The 24021-nt window shown below is 47.7% G+C and overlaps 1 protein-coding gene across 1 annotated transcript in view; it reads right to left on the minus strand.

The window, feature by feature from the left end:
• Positions 1 to 204: 204 nt before the first annotated feature.
• LOC139264383 (ubiquitin thioesterase otulin-like) overlaps positions 205 to 24021 on the minus strand; it is a 92436-nt gene continuing 68619 nt past the window's right edge. The window contains exon 8 of the mRNA XM_070880750.1: positions 205 to 480. Within this exon, the coding sequence (XP_070736851.1) occupies positions 415 to 480 (66 nt within the window). The 3' untranslated portion in view covers positions 205 to 414. The remainder of the gene's footprint in view (positions 481 to 24021) is intronic.

Genomic DNA, 24021 nt, shown 5'->3' on the forward strand with positions numbered 1-24021 from the left:
CTTTCTCAACCAAGTAGAGCAACTGATCATTCATCTCACTGCTGTTTATGGAACCTTTGTGTGCAAAATGGCTTCCACGTTCCCCTACATGGCAACAGTGATTTCAAAGTAGTCATTGTACGAGAAATGTTTCAGGAAGTACAAGCGATTTTATAAAGTGCTACATAAATGCAAGTTCCATCTTTAATTAAAAATATTTATTAAAATAATTAACCTTTTATGTGTCAGGTTAGCTAAATTTTGTGGCAGCAAATGTCATTCATTTCAAATACGTATGAACTTCAAAAGAATGTCACCTGTTCATTTCATGGTAAAATACATTCAACAGGCTTGCTGCCTCCAATTTGATTGCAGACATTTATTCAATAGATGCGTAACGACAGGTTTTGACAGTTGAGATTACCAGTGATCCGACTACTCCACATCAAAGCGGTCAGCAATTGTCACTTCCAAAGTGTATTTCAGAAGCTGCATTTCAGTCTAAAATAAAATGACAGACGTTTTTAGCTATTCCATGAGTGGTAGTTCTAATTCTATTTTATTAACAGTATGAAAAACAATGTGCTGCAACATAAACTGAATAACTAATTCTTTCATGAAAGCAGCCAATGAATGGCCTTCAAATATTATGGTCTGTGAAACAATTTTCCAATACATTTAGCTAAGTGTGTGTAGACATGTACAGTGATTTCACTAGAGGGAGCCAGTACAGCAGAACATTAGGTGATCATGGCAGTGACTATAACAGGATTGCCACAGCCCTTCTGAAGAATAAAAGAAGAAAAATCTGGGGGCAAGTAGTATAAATGGTAAATAATCTTTAGATATGTTCCTGGTAATTTTTTAAACAGCTTTGTTTACTAAATAATTCCATGTAGTCTCTGGATTCATCCATTTCAGCAGCTGAACATGGTGACCTGTATATAAACTGAGGGATCAGTTTCAGTGGCACCACTGGCATGAAGTCATACATAGGATATACGGCACAGTAACAGGCCATTTGGCCAAACCAGTCCATACCGGCGTTTTTAATGGCACAGAAACGGGCCATTCAGCCCAAACAGTCCATGTCGGTGTTTATGCTCCACTCGAAACTCCTCCCGTCTTTCCTCATCTACATTGATCAGCATAACCCTCTATTCGCTTCTCCCTCGTATACTTGCCTAGCCTCCCCTTAACTGCACCTATATTACTCGCTTCAACCACTCCCTGTGTTAGCGAGTTCCACATTCTCATCACTCTGGGTGATGAAGCTTCTTCTGAATTCCCTATTGGATTTCTTCCCCACAAGTGGAAACATTCTCTCTGTATCCCCTCTATCAAAACCTTTCATAATTTTAAAGACCTCTATTAAGTCACTCTTCAGCCTTCTTTTTCAAGAGAAAAGAGACCCAGCCTGTTCATCCTTTCCTGATAATGTAGACCCTCACAGTTCTGATATCATCCTTGTAAATCTTTTCCGCACCTTCTCCAGTGCCTCGAAGTGTACGCAGGACTCCAAGTGTGGTCTCACCAAGGTTCGCTACAGATTTAGCATAACTTCCCTACTTTTCAATTCTATATCTCTAGAAATAAACTCGTGTGCTTGGTTTGCTTTTTTTGGCCTTGCTAATCTGTGTCACTACTTTTAGTGATGTGCATATTTGTACTCCGAGATCCCTTTGCTCCTTTACCCCACCCAGACTCGCACCCTCCAAGTAATAAGTGACCTCCCTATTCTTCCTACCAAAATGCAATACCTCACATTTATCTGTGCTAAATTTCATTTGCCAATTATATGCCCATTCTACAATTTTATTAATGTCCTCCTGCAATGTCTTGCAGTACTCCTCAGTATTATCCCCCCACCCCCAATTTGGTGTCATCCACAAATTTAGAAATTGTGTTTTTGATTCCAAAGTCTCAATCATCAATATAAATTCTGAACAGTGGTCCCAGCATTGATCCTTGTGGAACACCACTACCCACCTTCTGCCACTGTGATTAGCTACCCTTTGCCCCTACACTCTGCTTTCTATCTTGAAGCCAGCTAGCTATCCATTCTGCTACTTGTTCCCTGACTCTGCATTCTCGGACCTTGTTCATCAGTCTATTATGTTACCCTTTATCGAAGGCCTTTTGAAAATCTAGATAAATTGCATCTACTGCATTAACATAAGAAATAGGAACAGGAGTAGGCCATGGGGCCCCTCAAGTCTGCTCCGCCATTTAATACGATCATGGCTGATCCGATCATGGACTCAGGTCCACTTCCCTGCCTGCTCTCCATAACCCTTTATTCGCTTATCATTTAAGAAACTGTCTATTTCTGTCTTAAATTTATTCAATGTCCCAGCTTCCACAGCTCTCTGAGGCAGCGAATTCCACAGATTTACAACCCCCTGAGAGAAGAAATTTCTCCTCATCTCAGTGTTAAATGGGCGGCGTTATATATGTAAACTTGTATTTACTCTGTATAGCCACCAGAGGGCTCATCCCCTGGAGTCCCAAGGGATCCCATAATCCCTTAGGAGCACAGGTATTTAAAGAGGCCTCACAGGTTGGAGAGGTACTCTGGAGACCTGCAATGAAAGACTAAGGTCATACTTTACCTTGAGCTCACAGTGTTCAGTCTGACTCTTTCTCCATACATAACAAATGGCGACGAGATACAGATACTGAACCCAAAGATGCAGAGAACAGTGGGCATCCTGGAGAAATTTTCGGAGCCAGCTAATTGGGAAACTTTTGTGGAGCGACTCGACCAATACTTCGTGGCCAACTAGCTAGTTGGGGAAGAGAACGCTGCCAAATGAAGGGCGATCCTCCTCACTGTCTGTGGGGCACCAACGTATGGCCTCATGAAGAATCTGCTCACTCCAGCGAAACCCACGCAGAAATCGTACGATGATTTGTGCACACTGGTCAGAGAGTATTTGAACCCGAAGGAAAGCATTCTGATGGCGAGGTACCGGTTTGACACCTACAAAAGGTCTGAAGGCCAGGAAGTGGCGAGTTATGTCGCCGAGCTAAGACGCCTTGCAGGACATTGTGAATTTGAAGGACATTTGGAGCACGTGCTCGGAGACTTTTTCGTACTTGGCATTGGCCACGAAACCATACTTCGCAAACTTTTGACTGTAGAGACCCCAACCTTGAGTAAGGCTGTAGCGATAGCCCAGGCGTTCATTGCTACCAGTGACAATACTAAGCAAATCTCTCAGCACACAAGTGCTGCTATAAGTACTGTGAACAAAGTGATGTTGTTTTCGAATCGTAACGTACAAGGCAGGACTCACATGCCTGCAGCTGCACGTCCGCAGATGTCTCAGAATCCACCATCAAGGGTGATGAATGCAAGGCCATTAACACCTTGTTGGTGCTGCGGGGGTGATCATCGTTTCCATTCATGCCGATTCAAAGGATACATTTGCAAGGGCTGTGGAACAATGGGACACCTCCAACAAGTGTGCAGATGAGCTGCTAGGCCTGCTAAACCTGCAAACCACAACGTTGCAGAGGAGGACAGATCCACGGAGGATCACGACGAAACAGAACTTCTGATCGAGGAGGCAGAGGTACAAGGAGTGCGCACATTCACCACAAATTGTCCCCCGATAACGCTGAATGTTGAACTAAATAGACTCCCGATGTCAATGGAACTGGACACGGGCGCGTGCCAGTCCATCATGGGCAAAAAGACTTTTGAGAGACTGTGGTGCAACAAGGCCTCAAGGCCAGTCTTAACTCCAAATCGTACGAAACTAAGAACTTACACTGATTCCCGTAATTGGCAGTGCTACCGTAAAGGTCTCTTACGATGGAGTGGTGCACAAGCTACCACTCTGGGTAGTCCCACGCTGCTCGGCAGGAGCTGGCTGGGAAAGATACGCTATTGCCCGCTGACGACACTTCGTGTGCCCAAGTCTTAAACAAGTTCACTTCGCTGTTCGAACCAGGCATTGGGAAATTCCAAGGAGCAAACGTGAAGATCCACCAAATTCCGGGGGCATAACCCATCCATCAAAAGCTGAGAGCAGTACCGTACATGATGAGAGAAAGGGTAGCGATCGAGCTGGACTGGCTGCCACAAGAGGGCATCATTTCAACGATCGAGTTCAACGAGTGGGCCAGCCCGATCGTTCCTGTCCTCGAGGGAGATGGCACCGTCAGAATCTGTGGCGATTCTAAAGTACCTATCAATCGTTTCTCCCCACAGGACCAATATCCACTACCAAAGGCGGGAGGAAAGACGTTCACGAAGCTGGATCTGACTTCAGCCTACATGACGCAAGAATTGGAGGAATCATCAAAGAGCCTCACCTGCATCGACATGCACAAAGATCTTTTTATTTATAACAGATGCCCATTTGGAATTCGATTGGCGGCGGCGATATTCCAGAGAAACATGGAAAGCTTACTGAAGTTGGTCCCGCACACCGTGGTCTTCCAGGACAACATCTTGGTCACAGGTCGGAACACAGCCGAGCATCTGCAGAACCTGGAGGAGGTTCTTAGTCGACTCAACCCCGTGGGGCTCAGGTTAAAACGCTCGAAGTGCGTTTTCCTGGCGCCTGAAGTTCTTGGGAAGGAGGATTGCGGCAGACAGCATCAGGCCCACCAACGCGAAGACGGAGGCCACAGAATGTGACGGAGCTGCGGTTGTTTCTGGGACTCCTGAACTACTTTGGTAACTTCTTACCGGGTCTCAGCACACTGCTAGAACCACTGCATGTCTTACTACCAAAAGGGGACGAATGGGTTTGGGGCAAAAGCCAAGAAAATGCCTTTGTAAAAGCGAGAAAATTGTTATGCTCAAACAAATTGTTTGTGTTGTAAGATCCATGTAAGCGTTTGGTACTAGCATGTGATGCGTCGTCATATGGTGTCGGGTGTGTATTGCAACAAGCTAATGATTTCAGGAAACTGCAACCAGTTGCTTGTGCATCCAGGAGTCTAAGGCTGAGAGAGCCGACAGCATGATTGGGAAAGAAGCGTTAGCGTGTGTCTATGGGGTAAAGAAAATGCAACAATACCTGTTTGGGCTAAAATTCGAAATGGAAACTGACCATAAGCCACTCATATCCCTGTTTTCCGAGAGTAAAGGGATAAATACCAATGCATCGGCCCACATCCAGAGATGGGCGCGTACGTTGTCCGCGTACAATTATGCCATCCGCCACAGGCCAGTCACAGAAAACTGCGCCAGTGCTCTCAGTAGGCTGCCATTGCCCACCACAGGAGTGGAAATGGCGCAGCCCGCAGATTTAGCCATGGTAATGGAAGCATTTGAAAGTGAGAAAGCACCCGTTATTGCCCGGCAGATCAAAACCTGGACGAGCCAGGACCCCTTATTATCCCGAGTCCAAAACTGTGTGCTTCATGGGAGATGGTCCAGTGTCCCAGTGGAAATGCAGGAAGAGATAAAGCCGTTCCAGTGGCGCAAAGATGAAATGTCTATATAGGCAGACTGCCTTCTGTGGGGCAATCAAGTAGTGGTCCCCAAGAAGGGCAGAGACACCTTCATCAATGACCTCCACAGTACCCATCCAGGCATCGTATTGATGAAAGCAATAGCCAGATCCCACGTGTGGTGGCCCGGTATCGATGCTGACTTAGAGTCCTGCGTTCACAGATGCAATACATGCTCGCAGTTAAGCAATGTATCCAGGGAGGCGCTGCTAAGTTTATGGTCTTGGCCCTCCAAACCGTGGTCTAGGGTACACGTCGACTATGCAGGCCCGTTCTTGGGTAAAATGTTCCTTGTGGTTGCAGATGCGAGATAATGTCGGCTAGCACGTCCGCTGCCACTACTGAAAGCCTGCGGGCCTTGTTTGCCACACACGGCCTACCTGATGTCCTGGTGAGCAACAACGGGCCATGTTTTACCAGTGCTGAGTTCAAAGAAATCATGACCCGCAACGGGATCAAACATGTTACATCTGCCCCGTTTAAACCAATGTCCAATGGTCAGGCAGAGAGAGCAGTGCAAACCATCAAGCAAGGCTTGAAGAGGGTAACTGAAGGCTCATTGCAGACTCGCCTATCCCGAGTCCTGCTCAACTACCGCACGAGACCCCACTCACTCACTGGGATCCCACCTGCTGAACTGCTCATGAACAGAGCACTTAAGACAAGGCTCTCGTTAGTTCACCTGATCTACATGAACAGGTAGAGAGCAGGCAGCTTTAACAAAGTACATACCATGATCACGCAAATCTGTCACGTGAGATTGAAATCAATGATCCTGTATTTGTATTGCATATGGACAAGGTCCCAAGTGGCTTCCCAGCACTGTCGTGGCCAAAGAGGGGAGCAGGGTGTTTCGGGTCAAACTTTCAAATGGACTCATTCACCGGAAACATTTGGACCAAATCAAACTCAGATTCACGGACTATCCTGAGCGACCCATTTGAACCCTACCTTTTTTGACCCACCAACATACACACCAGTGGCAACTGGCACCACGGTTGACCATGAAGCAGAACCCATCATCCACAGCAGCCCAGCAGGACCCACCACACCAGACAGTCCAGCACGGCCAGCTGCACAGCAGCCCAGTGAGGGCCCAACAAATGATTCAACAACACCAGCTTTCACCCCAAGACAATCAATCAGGGCAAAAAGAGCCCCAGATCGACTCACAATGTAAATAGTTACACTATTGACATTGGTGCGGGGAGGGGGGGGCAGTGTTATATATGTAAACTTGTATTTACTCTGTAGAGCCACCAGAAAGCTCATCCCCTGCAGTCCCAAGGGATCCCATAATCCCTTGGAAGCACAGGTATTTAAGGAGGCCTCACAGGTTGGAGATGCACTCTGGAGACCTGCAATAAAAGACTACGGTCACACTTTACTTTTGAGCTCACAGTGTTCAGTCTGACTTTTTCTCCATACATAACAGGCGGCTCCTTATTCTAAGATTATGCCCTCTAGTTCGAGTCTCCCCCATCAGTGGAAACATCCTCTCTGCTTTGTCAACCCCCTTCATAATTTTATATGTTTCTATAAGATCATCTCTCATTCTTCTGAATTCCAATGAGTAGAGTCCCAACCGATTCAACCTTTCCTCATAAGTCAACCCCCTCATCTCTGCAATTAACCTAGTGAACCTTCTCTGAACTGCCTCCAAAGCAAGTATATCCTTTCGTAAATATGGAAACCAAAACTGCACGCAGTATTCCAGGTGTGGCCTCACCAATACGTTGTACAACTGTAGCAAGACTTCCTTGCTTCTATACTCCATTTACTTTGCAATAAAGACCAAGATTCCATTGGACATCCTGATCACTTGCTGTACCTGCATACTAACCTTTTGTGTTTCATGCACAAGTACCCCCAGGTCCTGCTGTACTGCAGCATTGCAATCTTTCTCCATTTAAATAATAACTTGCTCTTTGATTTTTTTTTCTGCCAAAGTGCATGACCTCACACTTTCCAACATTATACTTCCAAAATTTTTGCCCACTCACTTAGCTTGTCTATGGTGGAAATGGCGCAGCCTGCAAACTTGTTGATGGTGGCGCAGCCCACAGACTTGTTGATGGTCATGGAAGCATTTGAAAATGATAAATCACCTGTAATGGCCCACTAGATTAGGACTTGGACCAGCCAAGATCCTCTGCTGTCCCTAGTAAAAAAAACTGTGTGCTGTATGGTAGCTGGGCCAGCATCTCCGTTGAAATGCAAGAGCCAATCAAGCCGTTCCAGCGGCGAAAGGATGAGCTGTCCATTCAGGCAGACTGCCTGTTGTGGGGTAACCGCGTAGTGCTACCAAAAAAGGGCAGGGAGACGTTCATCTCGGATCTCCACAGCACACACCCAGGTATAGTAATGATGAAAGCGATAGCCAGATCCCACGTGTGGTGGCCCGGTATCGACTCTGACTTAGAGTCCTGTGTACAGCAATGCAGCGTATGTGCTCAGTTGAGCAACGCGCCCAGAGAGGCACCACTAAGTTTGTGGTCCAGGCCCTCCAGACCATGGTCGAGGATCCATGTCAACTATGCGGGCCCGTTTCTCGGTAAAATGTTCCTGGAGGTGGTGGATGCTTTTTCAAAATGGATTGAATGTGAAATAATGTCGGGAAGCACCGCCACCATTGAAAGCCTGAGGGCCATGTTTGCCACCCACGGCCTGCCTGACATACTGGTCAGTGACAACGGGCCATATTTCACCAGTGCCGAATTTAAAGAATTCATGACCCGCAATGGGAACAAACATGTCACCTCGGCCCCATTTAAACCAGCCTCCAATGGGCAGGCAGAGCGGGCAGTACAAACAATCAAACAGTGCCTTAAACGAATCACAGAAAGCTCACTCTAAACCCGCCTGTCCCGAGTACTGCTCAGCTACCGCACGAGACCCCACTCGCTCACAGGGGTGCCCCGGCTGAGTTACTCATGAAAAGGACACTTAAAACCAGACTCTCGCTGGTTCACCCCAACTTACATGATCAGGAAGAGAGCAGGCGGCAGCAACAAAATGTAAATGATGGTTGCGTCACTGTGTCACGGGAAATTGATCTGAATGACCCTGTGTATGTGCTAAACTATGGACATGGTCCCAAGTGGATCAAGGGCACGGTGATAGCTAAAAAAGGGAATAGGGTGTTTGTAGTCAAACTAGACAATGGACAAATTTGCAGAAAGCACCTGGACCAAACGAGGCTGCAGTTCACAGACTGCCCTGAACAACCCACAGCAGACATCACATTTTTCGAGCCCACAACACACACCCAAAGGATCAACGACACCACGCCGGACCAGGAAATCAAACCCATCACGCTTAACAGCCCAGCAAGACCAGGCTCACCTAACAGCACTGCAGGGCCAACAACATGCCAGCCCAGCGAGGGCACAGACAACACACCAGAACAGACATCTGTACCGAGGCGGTCCACCAGGAAAAGAAAGGCTCCCGACCGCCTCACCTTGTAAATAGTTTTCACTTTGACTTTGCGGGGGAGTGATGTTGTGTATCTGTAAAGCATGCACTCCCATGTTCCGCCACCAGGGAGCTCATCCCCTGAAGTCCCAAGGGATCCCTTGGAAGCACTGTATATAAGCCGGCCCCTAAGGCCTGTTCCTCACTCTGCAGTGTCTTATTAAAGACTGAGGTCACTGTTACTTTAACCTCCCTGTATGCAGCCTCATCTGTGTTAGGAACACAATAATGTGAACATCTCTTTAAAAACATCTTGACCACACTGTGGCTGATTGGAATTGAAGAGTTGTGTTCGTCGAGACATTCCTTGTTTGTGACCAATCGGTGGAAAACAGAGTTGTTGCAATGGGTCCTGTCCTTTCTCACCATCTCTTGGTGACCAATTACATGCAGCAGACTCGACATCGCCGAAGGAAAGCTCCACTGCATTATGTGCCCAATGAACGAAGTGACAGACAGATGAGGAGGACCAGACATTACACCCGCAAGTACAAGGAGAAGCATTTTTACTTCGACTTCCCCGACAACCGCTGCCTTCGGTGACTGCGCTTCCACAGAGGTTATCACTGAGGTGTGCCAGCTGATAAGGGCAGATCTGCAGCCTGCCAGCACCATCAGAACTGCACTGTTCATCGAGGTCAAAGTCCCCGCGGTACTGTCATTCTACGCCTCGGGTTCTTTTCAGGCCACAGCTGGCGACATTTGCAGACTTTCTCAGCATGCCACACATCGCTGCATTAGACAGGTCACTGAAGCCCTGTACGCATGCAGGAGGGACTTGATCAGCTTCCCTATGACCAGGGAGGCACAGAGTGAGAGGGCTCTAGGATTCTCCAGAATTGAAAATTTCCCCAAGGTGCAGGGTGCAATAGACTGTACGCACATCGCGATGCAGGCACCTTTTCAGGATACTGAGGTTTTCACGAACCGCAAGGGATTCCATTCCCTGAATGACCACATCCTGTGTAAGAGCACTGTATCTGACTTGTTTAACAAGGAGCCACAAGGTCAATGCTGATTGCTTGGGGACAAAGGATATGGCCTCGCCACCTGGCTGATGACCTCCCCTGCGTGACACCCACACCTAAGCCGAGAGGCGATACAATGAGAGCCACAGAGCAACTCGCAGTATCGTGGAGAAAACCATTGGAATGCTGACGCTGTGCTTTAGATGTCTGGAACACTCAGGAGGCGAGCTCCAATACCACCCTGAGCAGGTAGCTCAATTCGTGGTGGTGTGCTCCATGCTACACAACTTGGCTATCAGGAGGGGACAAGAATTGCCTGATGAGTCTGACAGTCCACCTCACCAGAGAGGGGAAGAGGATGACGAGGAGGCAGACGCTGACATCGGGCCAGACAATCAGGCTGATGCTGAAGCCATGCCCCCGCCCCCCGGTGGACTGCATGAAAGAGCCCATGGTGGCATGATAGCTGCAAGAGCTCATCAATAATTGCTTAGCCAGAAAGAACATTGGTGTTATTTACAAGGCTGACACACTGCTCGGTATGCAGGTCATACATCAATGGTGGGCATCACCTTGGTGACAGTTAAAGTTTAAGTTGGTTGAAGTTAAGTATGATTATACCCTTTGATGTAAAGGAATCACCAGCGTGTAATAGTGCAGCTATCTGAACCAATGCACTACAAGGTTTTGTTAAATAAAAGACATTTAAACCGAACATTAGTCTGAAATCATCAGTATTTCTGTACAAACCAACCCTTCGCCGCCTCCCCCACTGCTTCTCCTCCCCACCTTTACCTTTACCCTCCTGACTCAAAGCCGCCTGGCCAAGGAGGTCCTTGCTTCATTGGGCAGGGCATGGTGACGGTCAAAACGTTGCTTGGATGGATACGGGAGAGGACGGTCCCGAGGTGGGAACATGCTCCGAGCCATAAGCAAGATGTTGCTGCTAGCTCTCATATGTGGTTGGCAATGGGGGTGCATCACCTTCGGGTGCAGTGTGGCGCGCTGGGACCACTGGGAGTCCTCTGCCACCAGTGATCCTGGCTACCAGCTCCAGGGCATCCTCCATCCCTTCCATGTTATTTCTTATTTGTTGGACAAAAACGGTGCCAACAATGTTCTTGGTGCTTAGTAGGCTTTTTGCTGCTGGTGAATCTCCGTCGTTCCTCCCGTAACAGCCAAACAAGCACACACCACAGCCACACACGCTTTCAGTGCCTCTGAGCTCTCCCTCTCTGTCTCCTCTTCTGCGCATGCCATGGTGACCCTTGACCTCCAGAATCACGGGAAACGAGCGTTGCCATGCCGTTGCCAAGGACGGCCACACTTTACGGCAGAAGGTCAAAATATTTAACGCTACCGCCCATTTGATATCGCTCGCGGTAACGTCCATTTTCAAAAATGTAAACTAGGTGATTTGAGAATGGGCGAGAAGCCGGCGATCTGAAAACCCTTTTTGAACGCCCACGCCGGAAATAATACCCATTTTTGGGCGATTAGCACAAAAGTGGAGGTTCTAGCCCATCAGGTTTCAGACTATGTCATAAACTACCTAAACTATTTGCTAACTGTCCTCTGAAGCCAAAGATGACATTATTAGACAAGATAGAAAGGGCTGGGGGGGTTGCAGTATTGATTAAAGAAACTATTACAGCGGTGAGGAGGGATGATATGTTAGAGGGATCATCAAATGAGGCTATATGGGTCGAATTGAAAAATAAAAAAGGGGCGATCACACTGCTGGGCATGTATTTAGACCCCCAAACAGTGGGAGAGATATAGAGGAGCAAATATGTAGGCAAATTGCTGTGAAGTCCAAAAACCATAGGGTAGTAATAGTAGGGGATTTTAACTATCCAAATATTGATTGGGACAAATTTAGTGTGAAGGGTATAGAGGATGCGGAATTCTTGAAATGTATTCAAGAGAACTTTTTTTAATCAGTATGTAGCAAGCCCAACACGAGAGGAGGCGGTCTTGGATTTAGTTTTAGGGAATGAAGCTGGGCAGGTTGAAGGGGTATTAGTGGGAGAGCACTTAGATGCCAGTGAACATAATTCAGTCAGATTCAAGTTGGTTATGGATAAGGACAAAAATAGGCCTGGAATAAAAGTTCCGAATTGGGGAAAAGCTAATTTTGCTAAGTTAAGGAGTGATTTGGCCACAGTGGACTGGAAACAGCTACTTGTGGATAAATCAGTGTCGGAACAGTGGGAGGCATTTAAGGAGATCCGGAAGGCTCAGGCCAAACATGTGCCCTTAAAGAAAAAGGCTGGGAAAAATAATTCTAGAGCCCCCTGGATGTCTAGGGACTTACAGGGCAGGATTTTTTAAAAAAGGGACGCTTATGTCATATATCAACGGCTAAATACTATAGAATCTTTAGAGGAATATCAAAAGTTAAAAAGCAAGATTAAAAAGGATATTAGGAATGCTAAGAGAGCGCACAAGAAATTCTTGGCCAGTAAAATTAAGGAAAACCCTAAGATGTTCTATAAATATATTAAGAGCAAGAGGGTAACTAAAGAAATGGTAGGGCCTATTAGAGACCATGAGGGTAATCTTTGTGTGGAGGCGGAAGATGTTAGTAAGGTTCTTAAGGAATACTTTGCATCACCAAGGAAAGGGGTAATGCAGATACTGCTATTGAGGATGAGTGTGATATTCTGGATGAAATAAATATAGTGAGAGGAAGTATTAAGGGGTTTAGCAGCTTTGAAAGTAGATAAGTCCCCAGGCCCAGATGAAATGCATCCCAGGCTGTTGAGCGAGGTAAAAGAGGAAATAGCAGAGGGCTTGACCATCATTTTCCAGTCCTCTTTGGATCTGGGCATGGTGCCGGAGGATTGGAGGACTGATAATGTTTAAGGGAGAAAGGGATAGGCCGAGTAATTACAGGCCTGTCAGCCTAACCTCAGTGGTGGGAAAATTATTAGAAAAAATCCTGAAAGACATGAGAAATCTGCATTTGGAAAGGCAAGGATTAATTAGGGACAGTCAGCACGGATTTGTTAAGGGAAGATCGTGTCTGACTAACCTGATGGAATTTTTTGAAGAGGTAACCAAGAGGGTCGTTGAGGGTAGTGCGTACGATGTAGTGTATATGGATTTTTGCAAAACTTTTGATAAGGTCCCACATGGTAGACTGGTCATGAAGGTCAAAGCCCATGGGATACAAGGCGAAGTGTCAAGTTGGATCCAAAATTGGCTTGGAGGTAGGAAGCAAAGGGTAATGATTGATGGATGTTTTTGTGACTGGAAGGATGTTTCCAGTGGGGTGTCGCAGGGCTCAGTACTGGGTCCCTTGCTTTTTGTGGTATATATCAACGATTTAGATTTGAATATAGGAAGTATGATTAAGAAGTTTGCAGACGACACTAACATTGGCTGTGTGGTTGATAATGAAGAGGAACGTCATGGGCTGCAGGAGGATAGCAATCTACTGGTCAGGTAGGCAGAGCAGTGGCAAATGGAATTTAATTTAGAGAAGTGTGAGGTGATGCACTTTGGAAGGGCTAATAAGGAAAGGGTATACACATTAAGCAGTAGGCCACTTAATAGTGTAGATTAACAAAGGGACCTTGGAGTGCTTGTCCACAGATCCCCGAAAGCAGCAGGCCAGGTGGATAAGGTGGTTAAGAAGGCATACGGAATGCTTGCCTTTATTGGCCGAGGCTTAGAATATGAGCAGGGAGATTATGCTTAAATTGTATAATACTTTGGTTAGGTCACAGTTGGAGTATTGCGTGCAGTTCTGGTCGTCGTATTAAAAGAAGGAAGTGATTGCAATAGAGAGGGTGCAGAGGAGATTTACTAGGTTGCTGCCTGGAATGGAGAATCTTAGTTATGAGGACAGATTGGATAGGCTGGGTTTGTTAACATTGGAACAGAGGAGGTTGAGAGGAGACTCATTGAGGTGTACAAAATATTGAGGGGACTAGACATAGTGGATAGTAAGGGTCTATTTCCATTGACGGAGGGGTCTATTACGAGGGAGCATAGTTTTAAGGTGGTTGGTGGAAGGTTTAAATGGGATTTGATGGGGGCTTCTTTACGCAGAGGGTTGTGGGGATCTGGAACTCGCTGCCTGGAAGAGTGGTGGATGCAGAAACCCTCACCACTTTTAAGTGATGGTTGGATGGGCACTTAAAGTGCAGTGACCTGCAGGGTTACGGACCTAGAGCTGGTAATTGGGATTAGACTGGATGACCTTTTGTTGGATGCCGCAGATATAATGCTAAGTACTGCAGGGAATAGAATACGGCCAGAGTGATTTCCTAGACTAGTTTCGATCGCCTGTATGGGGTTGGAGAAGAATTCTCCCAGACTTTTTCTCCCTAAATTGGCCTGGGTTTTTAATCTGGTTTTTGCCTCTCCCAGGAGATCACATGGCTCCGGTTGGGATGGAGTGTAGAATGTTTTAGTATAAGGGATGTCGCAGTTGTGGTGAGGCAGATTGGTTGGGCTGGATGCTCTTTGCCTTTGCGTCATTGTTAATAGGTTTATACGTAACCTTTAGGGCTGCTGACCAAGGGCCATGTGGCTCTTTGTCGGCCGGCGCGGACACGATGGGCCGGAATGACCTCCTTCTGCGCTGCACATTTCTGTGTTTCTATTAAAGAAATAACTTGAATTTATGTCGCACCTTTCACATCCTCAGGCTGTCCCAAAGTGCTTTACAGCCAATGAAGTACTTTTGAAGTTTAGTCACGGTTGTAATGTAAGAAAACGTGGCTGCCAATTTGTGCACAGCAATGTCCCACGAACAGCAATAAGATAAATGACCAGATAATCTGTTTCAGAGATGTTGGTTGAGGGATAAATGTTGCCCAGAAAAATCAGGAGAACCTCCTTTTTCTTGGTGCCAAGGAGCTTTTGTGTCCACCCGAGAGGACAGATGAGATCTCAATTTAATGTCTCTGATTTAATAAACTGTTGGCACCTCAGAGTGCAGCATTCCTTCAGATCTGTACTGAAGTAATGTTTTACTAGTCAAAGGTGTTTAAACCTAAGTTGTGAAATACAGTGGAAATTTGTCAACAACTTAAACATTTGCCTTAAAGTAGTTGAACACAGCTATGAAGTACAAAGTGCTGGGAATGCTATAACTCAAAAACTGTGTCTAATTCACAACTACAAAACATTTACTGCAGGACTTAGTGAGATAACACAAAGGCAGATCATGCACAGGTTTCCATTTTTTGCAGTAACAATTCCAAACCATAAGATTACCACACTTTGGGCTCAATTTTCCCCAGTGATTTGCACCGTTTTTTGAGTAGGCTGCTTTTTTTGGCGTATTGAATTAAATTTTGCGAGTACTTTTTTTTCCAGACATTCCTCCTGCGATCTGCGCCGGCGTAACGGACTTAGTTACAATTTTTCTAGGCCAGTTTTTTTTCACCTCAGTTCCCTCATGTCTGCGCCGGATTTTTCAATTGTTCGCAGTTTGGCCAACATTTTTCTCCATTACGTTGGCGTATCTGGCCACTCCCAAAAAACCTTCTGGTGAGTTAAGAAACCAGCGCACATTCACAAATCTGCACTGAAAAGACACCGCTGTTTTTAAATCAAAGATTTTGGAGGGAGTCAAGAACACTGTCAAAATCAGTAATAAAGTTCAACTTTTTTTTACCTGTCAACGTAGAAGTGTAAATTTGTTGGATTTCACAAGTTTTCTCATTTTTTAAACTCACTCACACACCACCACCGAACATCTTGAAGAAGGCCTGGAGGGTTGTTGGTTTGGCTGGCAGAATTAGCCTTGCGTTCAGACACAGCAGCTCAGGGTTCGGTTACAAAACAAGCTGTGGGGGGCGGGGGGGAAGAAGAGAGAAAGGAAGAATAGCCGATCTTACAGCTTGTAGCCCGGGGAGGGAGCGAGATAACCGATCTTACGGCTTGTAGCTCGAGGAGGGAGAGGGAGAGAGAGAGAGCCAATCTTACGGCTTGTAGCCCGGGGAGGGAGATAGCCGATCTTACAGCTTGTAGCCCGGGGAGGGGAAGGAAGATTCAAGGAGGGGCGGGGGAGAAGAGAGAGATCACAAGACCTTTGTGTGTGGCCCATCTATAACAGACCTTGGGGAGAGAGAACTGCGAACCTGTGCTGCCTGCATTCCTGCCGTTTTGAGCTTCTTTGAAACTTTAACTAAGTATGGGGGCAATATGGACAACGCCATACCTTGGGTGAGTCTTCTGCATTATGGTGCTATGTAGGAGACAATTGATTAGAGCTCATCGCATCAAGAACATCAGAGCCTGTAGGGTGCTGGGCAGGAGGCCTTACCCACCTCGGGTATATCAAGACAGGCGTTCGTACCTGCACCTGAGTGATGCAGTCTGTGTCAGAAGGCTGCATTTCTGCAGAAGTTATCCGAGAGATCTGTGAGTTGGTCAAAGCAGACCTGCAGCCGAGAAGCGTCAGGAGGACTGCTTTGTCAGTTGAAATGAAGATTACAGCTGTACTTTCATTCTATGCCTCTGGATCGTTTCAAGCTACAACTGGGGACGTGTGCGCCATCTCTCAGCATGCAACACATGTCTCCATTCGCCAGGTCATGGCTGCACTGTACGCGCGTAGGAATTACTTCATAAAGTTTCCCATGACTGCCCAAGTAATCTATGAAGGGCTGTGGGCTTTTCAAGGATTGCTGGCTTCCCAAAGATACAGGGCTGCCTTTCGATCATCTTTGCAGGATTCCGAGATGTACAGGAATAGAAAAGGCTTCCAATCCATTAATGTGCAGCTCTTGTGTGACGACATGCATCGCATCATGTCAGTCGATGCAAGATACCCTGGCAGCACCCATGATGCATTCATCCTATACGACAGTGATATATCTGCCATGTTTCAGCAGCAGCCAGAAGGGCAGAGCTGGCTACTGGGAGACAAAGGGTACGGCCTCGCCCCCTGGCTCATGACGTCCCTATGCGTAACCCAGACGGAAACTGACTGCCAATACAACATGTCGCACATTGCAACGCGCAGCATCATTGAGAGGAGCATTGGCATATTGAAACAGCATTTCCGATGCCTGGACCATTCCGGCTACTTGCTGTACTCCCGAAACTGTCGGTCAGTTTGTTGTAGTGTGCTGCATGCTGCATAACTTAGCCATCATAAGGCAGCAGCACCTGGTAGTGGAAGACCCTCCTGCAGTGAGAGTGGCTGATGCTGAAGATGCAGGTGACGAGCAAGAGGAGGAGGAGGATGAGGAGGAGGATGAGGATGAGGATGAGGAGGATGAGGAAGCTACGCTCGTGCCTGAGGCCGGAGCATGACGGCTGAAGAGGGCGGGCCATCGTGCTCCTTTAACGATCGCTCGAGCCTTGCGCCAGCAGCTCATCTGTGAACGCTTTACTGATGCCTGAGGGCTCAGCAACAACTATTCCACATGGCTATGTCTATTGTTTGGAGCTGTTCCGCAATGTTGTGTTGATGGAACATGATTCAGTTTTAATGTAAAATATATTTTATTCAAAAGTTTACAATTAATAAAATTATTCTTGTATCAAACTTTAGTATCACTCTAAGATCACTTAAAAATCACTTATAAACTTGTACATTTACATAACTTACAAAAAACTTTTAATTTGAGAACAGTTACAACAGTAACAATAACAATAACAACAACAACAGGAAAGAAAGGCTGCAGCCATCTCTCATCCCCCTTATTCTAAGACCGCCCGCAGCGCTTGGTCTTGGACTCACCACCACCCCTGCCCCCAGGCAGTGGCGCAGTGTTTTTGGGCTTGGTACCAAGCTTATTCCTTTTAACATCTCGTGTACTACGCACCTCGAGGGTGGGGGGCGTCAGTGCCAGGCGGCAAGTTGGAGCGCCGAGGCGGCAAGTTAGAGGGCCCGGCTTTGGGCTCTTCAGAGGCTGGTGTGGGGATTGGAGTGGGAGTGACAGTTGATTCTGTCAATGGGCGCGGGATCTGGGTATGTTCCCTTATTGCAGCAGCTAACTCCAACATGCCGCCTGACAGTGTCTCAGTGGATTGCAACATTCACTCCCTAATGGCCAGTACTACCTCTCACATTCCCTCACTCAATGCCAATGTCGTGGTTTGCATTACCTCTGACATTCCCTCCCTCATGGCCACTAGTCCCTCACTGATGGTCCCGGCGAGTGTTGTTACTTCTCCCAACAGTCCCGCTACCTCATCACTCACCCTACCGATGGTGTCCAGGAGTGATCGAGTAAGGTCAATGCTCTCTGCACTCAATTACATCATCTGAACCACATCTGTTACATCCTGCATCTCAGGAGAGCGTGGTCGAGCTCTCCCTCCCCTCTCCCCATGGGTGTGGCTCGCACCAAACCACTGGAACCCGCAGCCTGGGATGGTGGAGCCCTGGGTGTGCCTCGCTGCAACCCAATGGAACCCACAGCCTGGGACGGGGGGACCCTGGGTGTGCCTCGCTGCACCCCACTACTGGGACCCACAACCTCGGACGGTGTGAAACCATGGAATGTCCCACCAACACTCAAACCACTAGTCATGGAAGGGGCCGTCACCTCCATAAGCGGCACCTCTTCAAAGTCAGTGCAACAGTGGGAGCTTCATCCAGCTCCAACCCCACCCGCTCACCCCCATGTTCTTGGTCTGGAGGGTTGGATTAGAAGACGTTCTCCTCTTCAGGCTCATCCTCGTCTGAATCTTCTTCTGCATTGTCAGGGTTGGCCTTAAGTTCTGCAAAAGATAACAGAACAGTCAAATGGTTAGCAGCAGAGGTGGGGGCAGAGTGGGTGGCATGAATAGGCTCACACATCACAGGCCAGGCTGCAGGCTGATTTGAAGGACGGCAATGAATTTGCAGGACTTACCCTCTCCCTCGAGTGTGGGCCCAGCTTGTGCAGTACTGATTGCTTTTTTCCAGGCAGGATCCATCAAAGCAGTGACCCTCTCTTCCAAGGGTGTCAGTGGGTTCAGATTAGCGGGCCTCCTCCTGATCGAGTTCTTTCCCTTTTGTTGTGTGCCACTTTCCTCTGCAAAGATGAAACTTTTTAAAGAGGGTGTCTTTCTGCTGGGTAGGACATATACAGCTGGTCACACTGAAAATGGCATTGAATAACTGAAAATATTACTTACTTACTACTTGACCACGGTCCTGCCATTTCTTTTTACACTGGATTCCAGATCTCATGGTGTTCACCATTGCGCAGTTTGGTTCCAGCGTTTCTTAATTTCTTTTGGTGGAACCTCTGCTGATGTGACCTCTGCTGACATCCAGCTCCTATAATCTGTTCTCAATCCACTTCTTCCAGCAAGAAATTCTTGGGGCTAGATTTGACACTTTTGTGCAGATCGCCCAAAAGTGGGCGGTATTTACAGCTTGGGCGGTAAAAATGAGTTTTCAGATCGCCAGCTTGTCGCCCATTCTCAAAGCCCCTAGTTTCCATTTTAAAAATTGGGAGTTACCGCGAGCGATCTGAAATGGGCGTTAGCGATAAATCTCTCTAACCTTCTACCGTAAAGTGTCGCCATCCTTAGCAACGGCATGGCAACGCTCATTTCACACGATTCAGGAGGTCAGGGGTCATCATAACATGCGCAGAAGAGGAGACAGAGAGAGGGAGCAGAGAGGGACTGAAAGGGTGTGTGGGTGTGGTGTGTACGTGTTTGGTTGTTGTGGGAGGCACGAAGGAGATTCACCAGTAGCAAAAAGCCTACTAAGCACCAAGAACATAGTTGGCACTGAGTTTTTGTCCAACAATTAATATATAACATGGAAGGGATGGAGCAGGCCCTGGAGCTGTTAGCCAGGAACATTGGTGGCAGAGAGCTCCCAGTGGTCCCGGAGCACGGCACTGCACCCCAAGGTGCTGCACCCCCATTGCCAACGACACGAGAGCCAGGAGCAATATCTTGTTTCTGGCTCGGAGTATGTTCCCACCTCGGGACCGTCCTCTCCCGTATCCATCCAAGCAGCGGTTCGGCTGTCATCCCCACCCTCCAATGAAGTAGCGCCTGGAGTTCCTCGGCCAGGCGGCATGGAGTCAGGAGGAGAAGGGGAAGGGGTAGAGGTGGGGATGAGAAGCGGGGCGCGAGGGAGGTGGAAAGGTGGGTTTTTACAGATATACTTATGATTACAGACAGATATTAGGTTTAAATGTTTTTTATCTAACATAACCTTGTTGCGGATTGGCTCAGATAGCTGCACCGTTACACACTGGTGATTCCTTATCAAAGGGTATAAGTACACTTAACTTTAATCAACTTAAACTTTAACTATCACCAAGGTGATGCCCACCAGTGATGTATGACCTGCACACCGAGCAGTGTGTCAGCCTTGTAAATATCAACATTCTTTCAAGCAGAGCGCTATTTATGAGCTCCTGACGCAAGAGTCTTGCAGCTATGATCTCACCACGGGCTCTTTCATGCGGTCTACAGGGGGGCGGGGGCTGGCTTCAGCGTCAGCCTGAGGTCATCATCCACCTCCTCGTCCTCCTCTTCCTCTCTCTCTCGATAGACCATCACATCCTTCTGGCAATTCTTGTCCCCTCCTGATAGCCAAGTTGTGCAGCATGGAGCACGCCACCACAAATTGAGCTACCTGCTCAGGGTGATATTGGAGCTTGCCTCCCGAGTGGTCCAGGCATCTAAAGCGCTGCTTAAGCACTCCAATGATTGTCTCCACGATATTGCGAGTGGCTCTGTGGCTTTCGTTGTATCGCTTCTCGGCTTCAGTGTGGGTGTCAGGCAGTGGGGTCATCAGCCAGATGACGAGGCCATATCCTTTGTCCCCAAGCATCCAGCATTGACCTTGTGACTGATTGGTAAACAAGTCAGATACAGTGCTCTCATACAGGATGTGAGCATCATGGATGCTGCCCGGAAATTTAGCATTCACTGCCATAATAATTTGCTGGCGGTCGACAACGAGTTGCACAGTGAGTGGAATCCCTTGCGGGTCATGAAAACCTCTGCATCCTGAAAAGGTGTCCGCATCGCGATGTGCGTACAGTCTATTGCTCCCTGCACCTTGAGGAAGTTAGCAATTCGGTAGAATCCTAGAGCCCGCTCAGTCTGAGCCTCGCTGGTCATAGGGAAGCTGATAAAGTCCATCCTGCGTGCGTATAGGGCTTCAGTGACCTGTCTAATGCAGCAATGTGTGGCATGCTGAGACATACCTCAAATGTCACCAGCTGAGGCCTGAAAAGAATCCGACACGTAGAACGACAGTGCCACGGTGACTTTGACCTCAACGGACAGTGCGGTCCGGATGGTGCTGGCAGTCTACAGATCTCCCCTTATGAGCTGACATATCTCACTGATAACCTCTTTGTGGAAGCCCAGTCTCCGAAGGCAGGTGATGTCAGGCAAGTTGAGGTAAGACTGCTTCTCCCTGTACTTGTGGGGGGTGTAACATCTGGTCCTCCTTGTCAGTCTGTCACATCTTACATTGAGTATTCTTGACGGCAAAGCTGACTCCATGAAGGTGACATTCTTCCTCTGGTTTTCCTTTCCAGAAAAGGTTATAAGCTCCACCATGTTCCTTCAACTGGCCTTCCCCTGCCCGCCGGGTCTCGCTTAGGGCGGCGATGTCAATGTCAAAATGTCTGAGTTCCCGGGCAACTATGATGGTGCGGCGTTCCGGCCTGTTGCTGTTGGATTGTCCATGAAGATCCTGACGTTCCAGGTCCCGAACTTCATACTGACGAAGTGGAAGATGCCTGTGCGTGAGTTCTTTTAACGTGTGGTGGCTGAGACGACTGGAGACCAGGCACAGCTGTATAAGCCTAATTGCCTACGGCGAAGTGTTGGCCGCAAGCTCGGCACCGGGTAGTGCCATTGGTGGGAGATGGCCCGAAGCTAGGTTGGGGGGCAGGTATTAGGAAGGTCACTTCCAAAGTTATTTTAAGAGTTAAAAGTTGATAAAAATTCTCAATTTGTTTAAAAAGTTTCTAAGAATTGTTAAAAAGTCTAAGATGTATTTTAGAAATTTAAAAATATTTCTAAATTGTTTAAAAAGATTCAGAGTTGACTAAAAGTTGATAAAAATTCGCAATTTATTTTAAAAGTTTCTAAAGGTTGTTAAAAAGTCAAAAATGTAGATCAATAATAGATGCTTAAAAGTATTTTGATTAAAAGTCTAAAATGTAAGTTTTAAAAGTTCTCTCAAATTGTTTAAAAAGTTTAAGAGTTGATTAAAAGTTTAAAAACTGATTAAAAGTTGGTCCCTTCAGCCGGTTGAACGCTGCCTCGGAGTCCCTTCGGCCGGTTCGACATCCCCCTGAATCTGTCAGCACAATGAACAGGTGATGTGCAACCACAGGGACAGGCGTGGGCCGGTGTGGATCCTTTCGGCCCAGGATAGAAGCGGGCTGGCGCGGGGTCCCTTCGGCAACTGCAAGGCAACGTTTGTTTGTCGTCCCGCTGGTCGACCGCCTCAAAGACTCCCCTCTGTGGGGTTAACGAACGCCTCATGACTCTTCGTTTCACCCTATCCCGGAGCCAATGCACCACAGTCATCAGTGCGTACGCCCCTACACTCGATGCAACGCATGAGGCCAGAGGGGGTTTTTATTCCAACCTCGAGACATCCACACGGACGACAAATTGATCCTCCTGGGTGACTTTAATGCCAGGGTCAGCAAAGACACAGTCCTCTGTGGAGTAATGATTGACAGAGAGGGAGTAGGGAAAGCCACTCCAGTGGTACTCTACTCCTGACAAAATATCTAGAACATGAACTCATCACAAATACCCTGTTCCGCCAGAGGGACAAACACAAGGCATCGCGGCAACACCCTCGCTCCAAACACTGGCATCTGCTTGACTATATCATCGTCCGAGCCAGGGATCGCAAGGATGTGCGCATCACCCGCACCATGATAGGAGCTGACGACTGCTGGACGTACCACCGTCTAATCCGATCCATCATCAACATTAACATAGCCCCAAAGCAGAGGGGACAGCAGAAGCAGTGCTGCAAAAAAGTTAATGCCGAGGCACTGAGAGACCCAGCTAAAAGAGCCCTATACAGCCAGCCCAGCGCCTCACAGCCAATCTGGCGTGCCTTCACTGAAGCATATGAAAGCTTGGGCGTTACGCTTAACATCCGTAAGACAAAGGTCCTCCACCAGCCTGTCCCGCCGCACAGCACTGCCCTCCAATCATCAAGATTCATGGCGTGGCCCTCGACAACGTGGACCATTTCCCATATCGCGGGAGCCTCTTATCTACAAAGGCAGACATTGGTGCGGAGATTCAACATCGCCTCCAGTGCGCTAGTGCAGCCTTCGGCCGTCTGAGGAAATGACTGTTTGAAGATCTGGCCCTCAAATCTACCACCAAGCTCATGGTCTACAGGGCTGTAATAATACCCACCCTCTTGTATGCATCTAAGGCATGGACGATGTATAGCAAGCACCTCAAGTCGCTGGAGATATATCACCAACGATGTCTCCGCAAGATCCTGCAAATCCCCTGGGAGGACAGGCGCACCAACATCAGTGTCCTCGTCCAGACCAACATCCCCAGCATTGAAGCACTGACCGCACTCGATCAGCTTCGCTGGGCAGGCTACATAGTTCACATGCCAGATACGAGACTCCCTAAGCAAATGCTTTATGCGGAGCTCCTTCATGGTAAACGAGTCAAAGGTGGGCAGTGGAAGCGTTACAAGGACACCCTCAAAGCCTCCCTGGTAAAGTGCGACATCACCACTGACACCTGGGAGACCCTGGCCGAAGACCGCCCGAGGTGGAGAAAGTGCATTCGGGAGGGCGTTGAGCACTTCGAATCACAACGCAAAGAGCATGAAATGGTCAGGCGCAGACAGCGGACGGAGCGGGCGGCAAACCAGCCCCACCCACCCCTTCCCTCAACGAATATCTGTCCCACCCGTGACAGAGTCTGTGGCTCTCATATTGGACTGTTCAACCACCAGAGAACTCACTTTGGGAGTGGAAGCAAGTCTTCCTCGATTCCGAGGGACTGCCTATGATGATGACATTGGACAGATGATGCTGTCGAGTGTACCTTCTGCCATCTCGAGTCTGCAGCATGTAAGTGGTCATCAAGAGAGGGTGAGAAAGGACAGGCCCCATTCCAATAGCTATCTGTTTTCCACTGGTTGGTCACAAAGAATGAATGTCCCAATGAATAAATG

Source organism: Pristiophorus japonicus, chromosome 5 (assembly GCF_044704955.1).
Source record: "Pristiophorus japonicus isolate sPriJap1 chromosome 5, sPriJap1.hap1, whole genome shotgun sequence".
NCBI classification, from domain to species: domain Eukaryota; kingdom Metazoa; phylum Chordata; class Chondrichthyes; family Pristiophoridae; genus Pristiophorus; species Pristiophorus japonicus.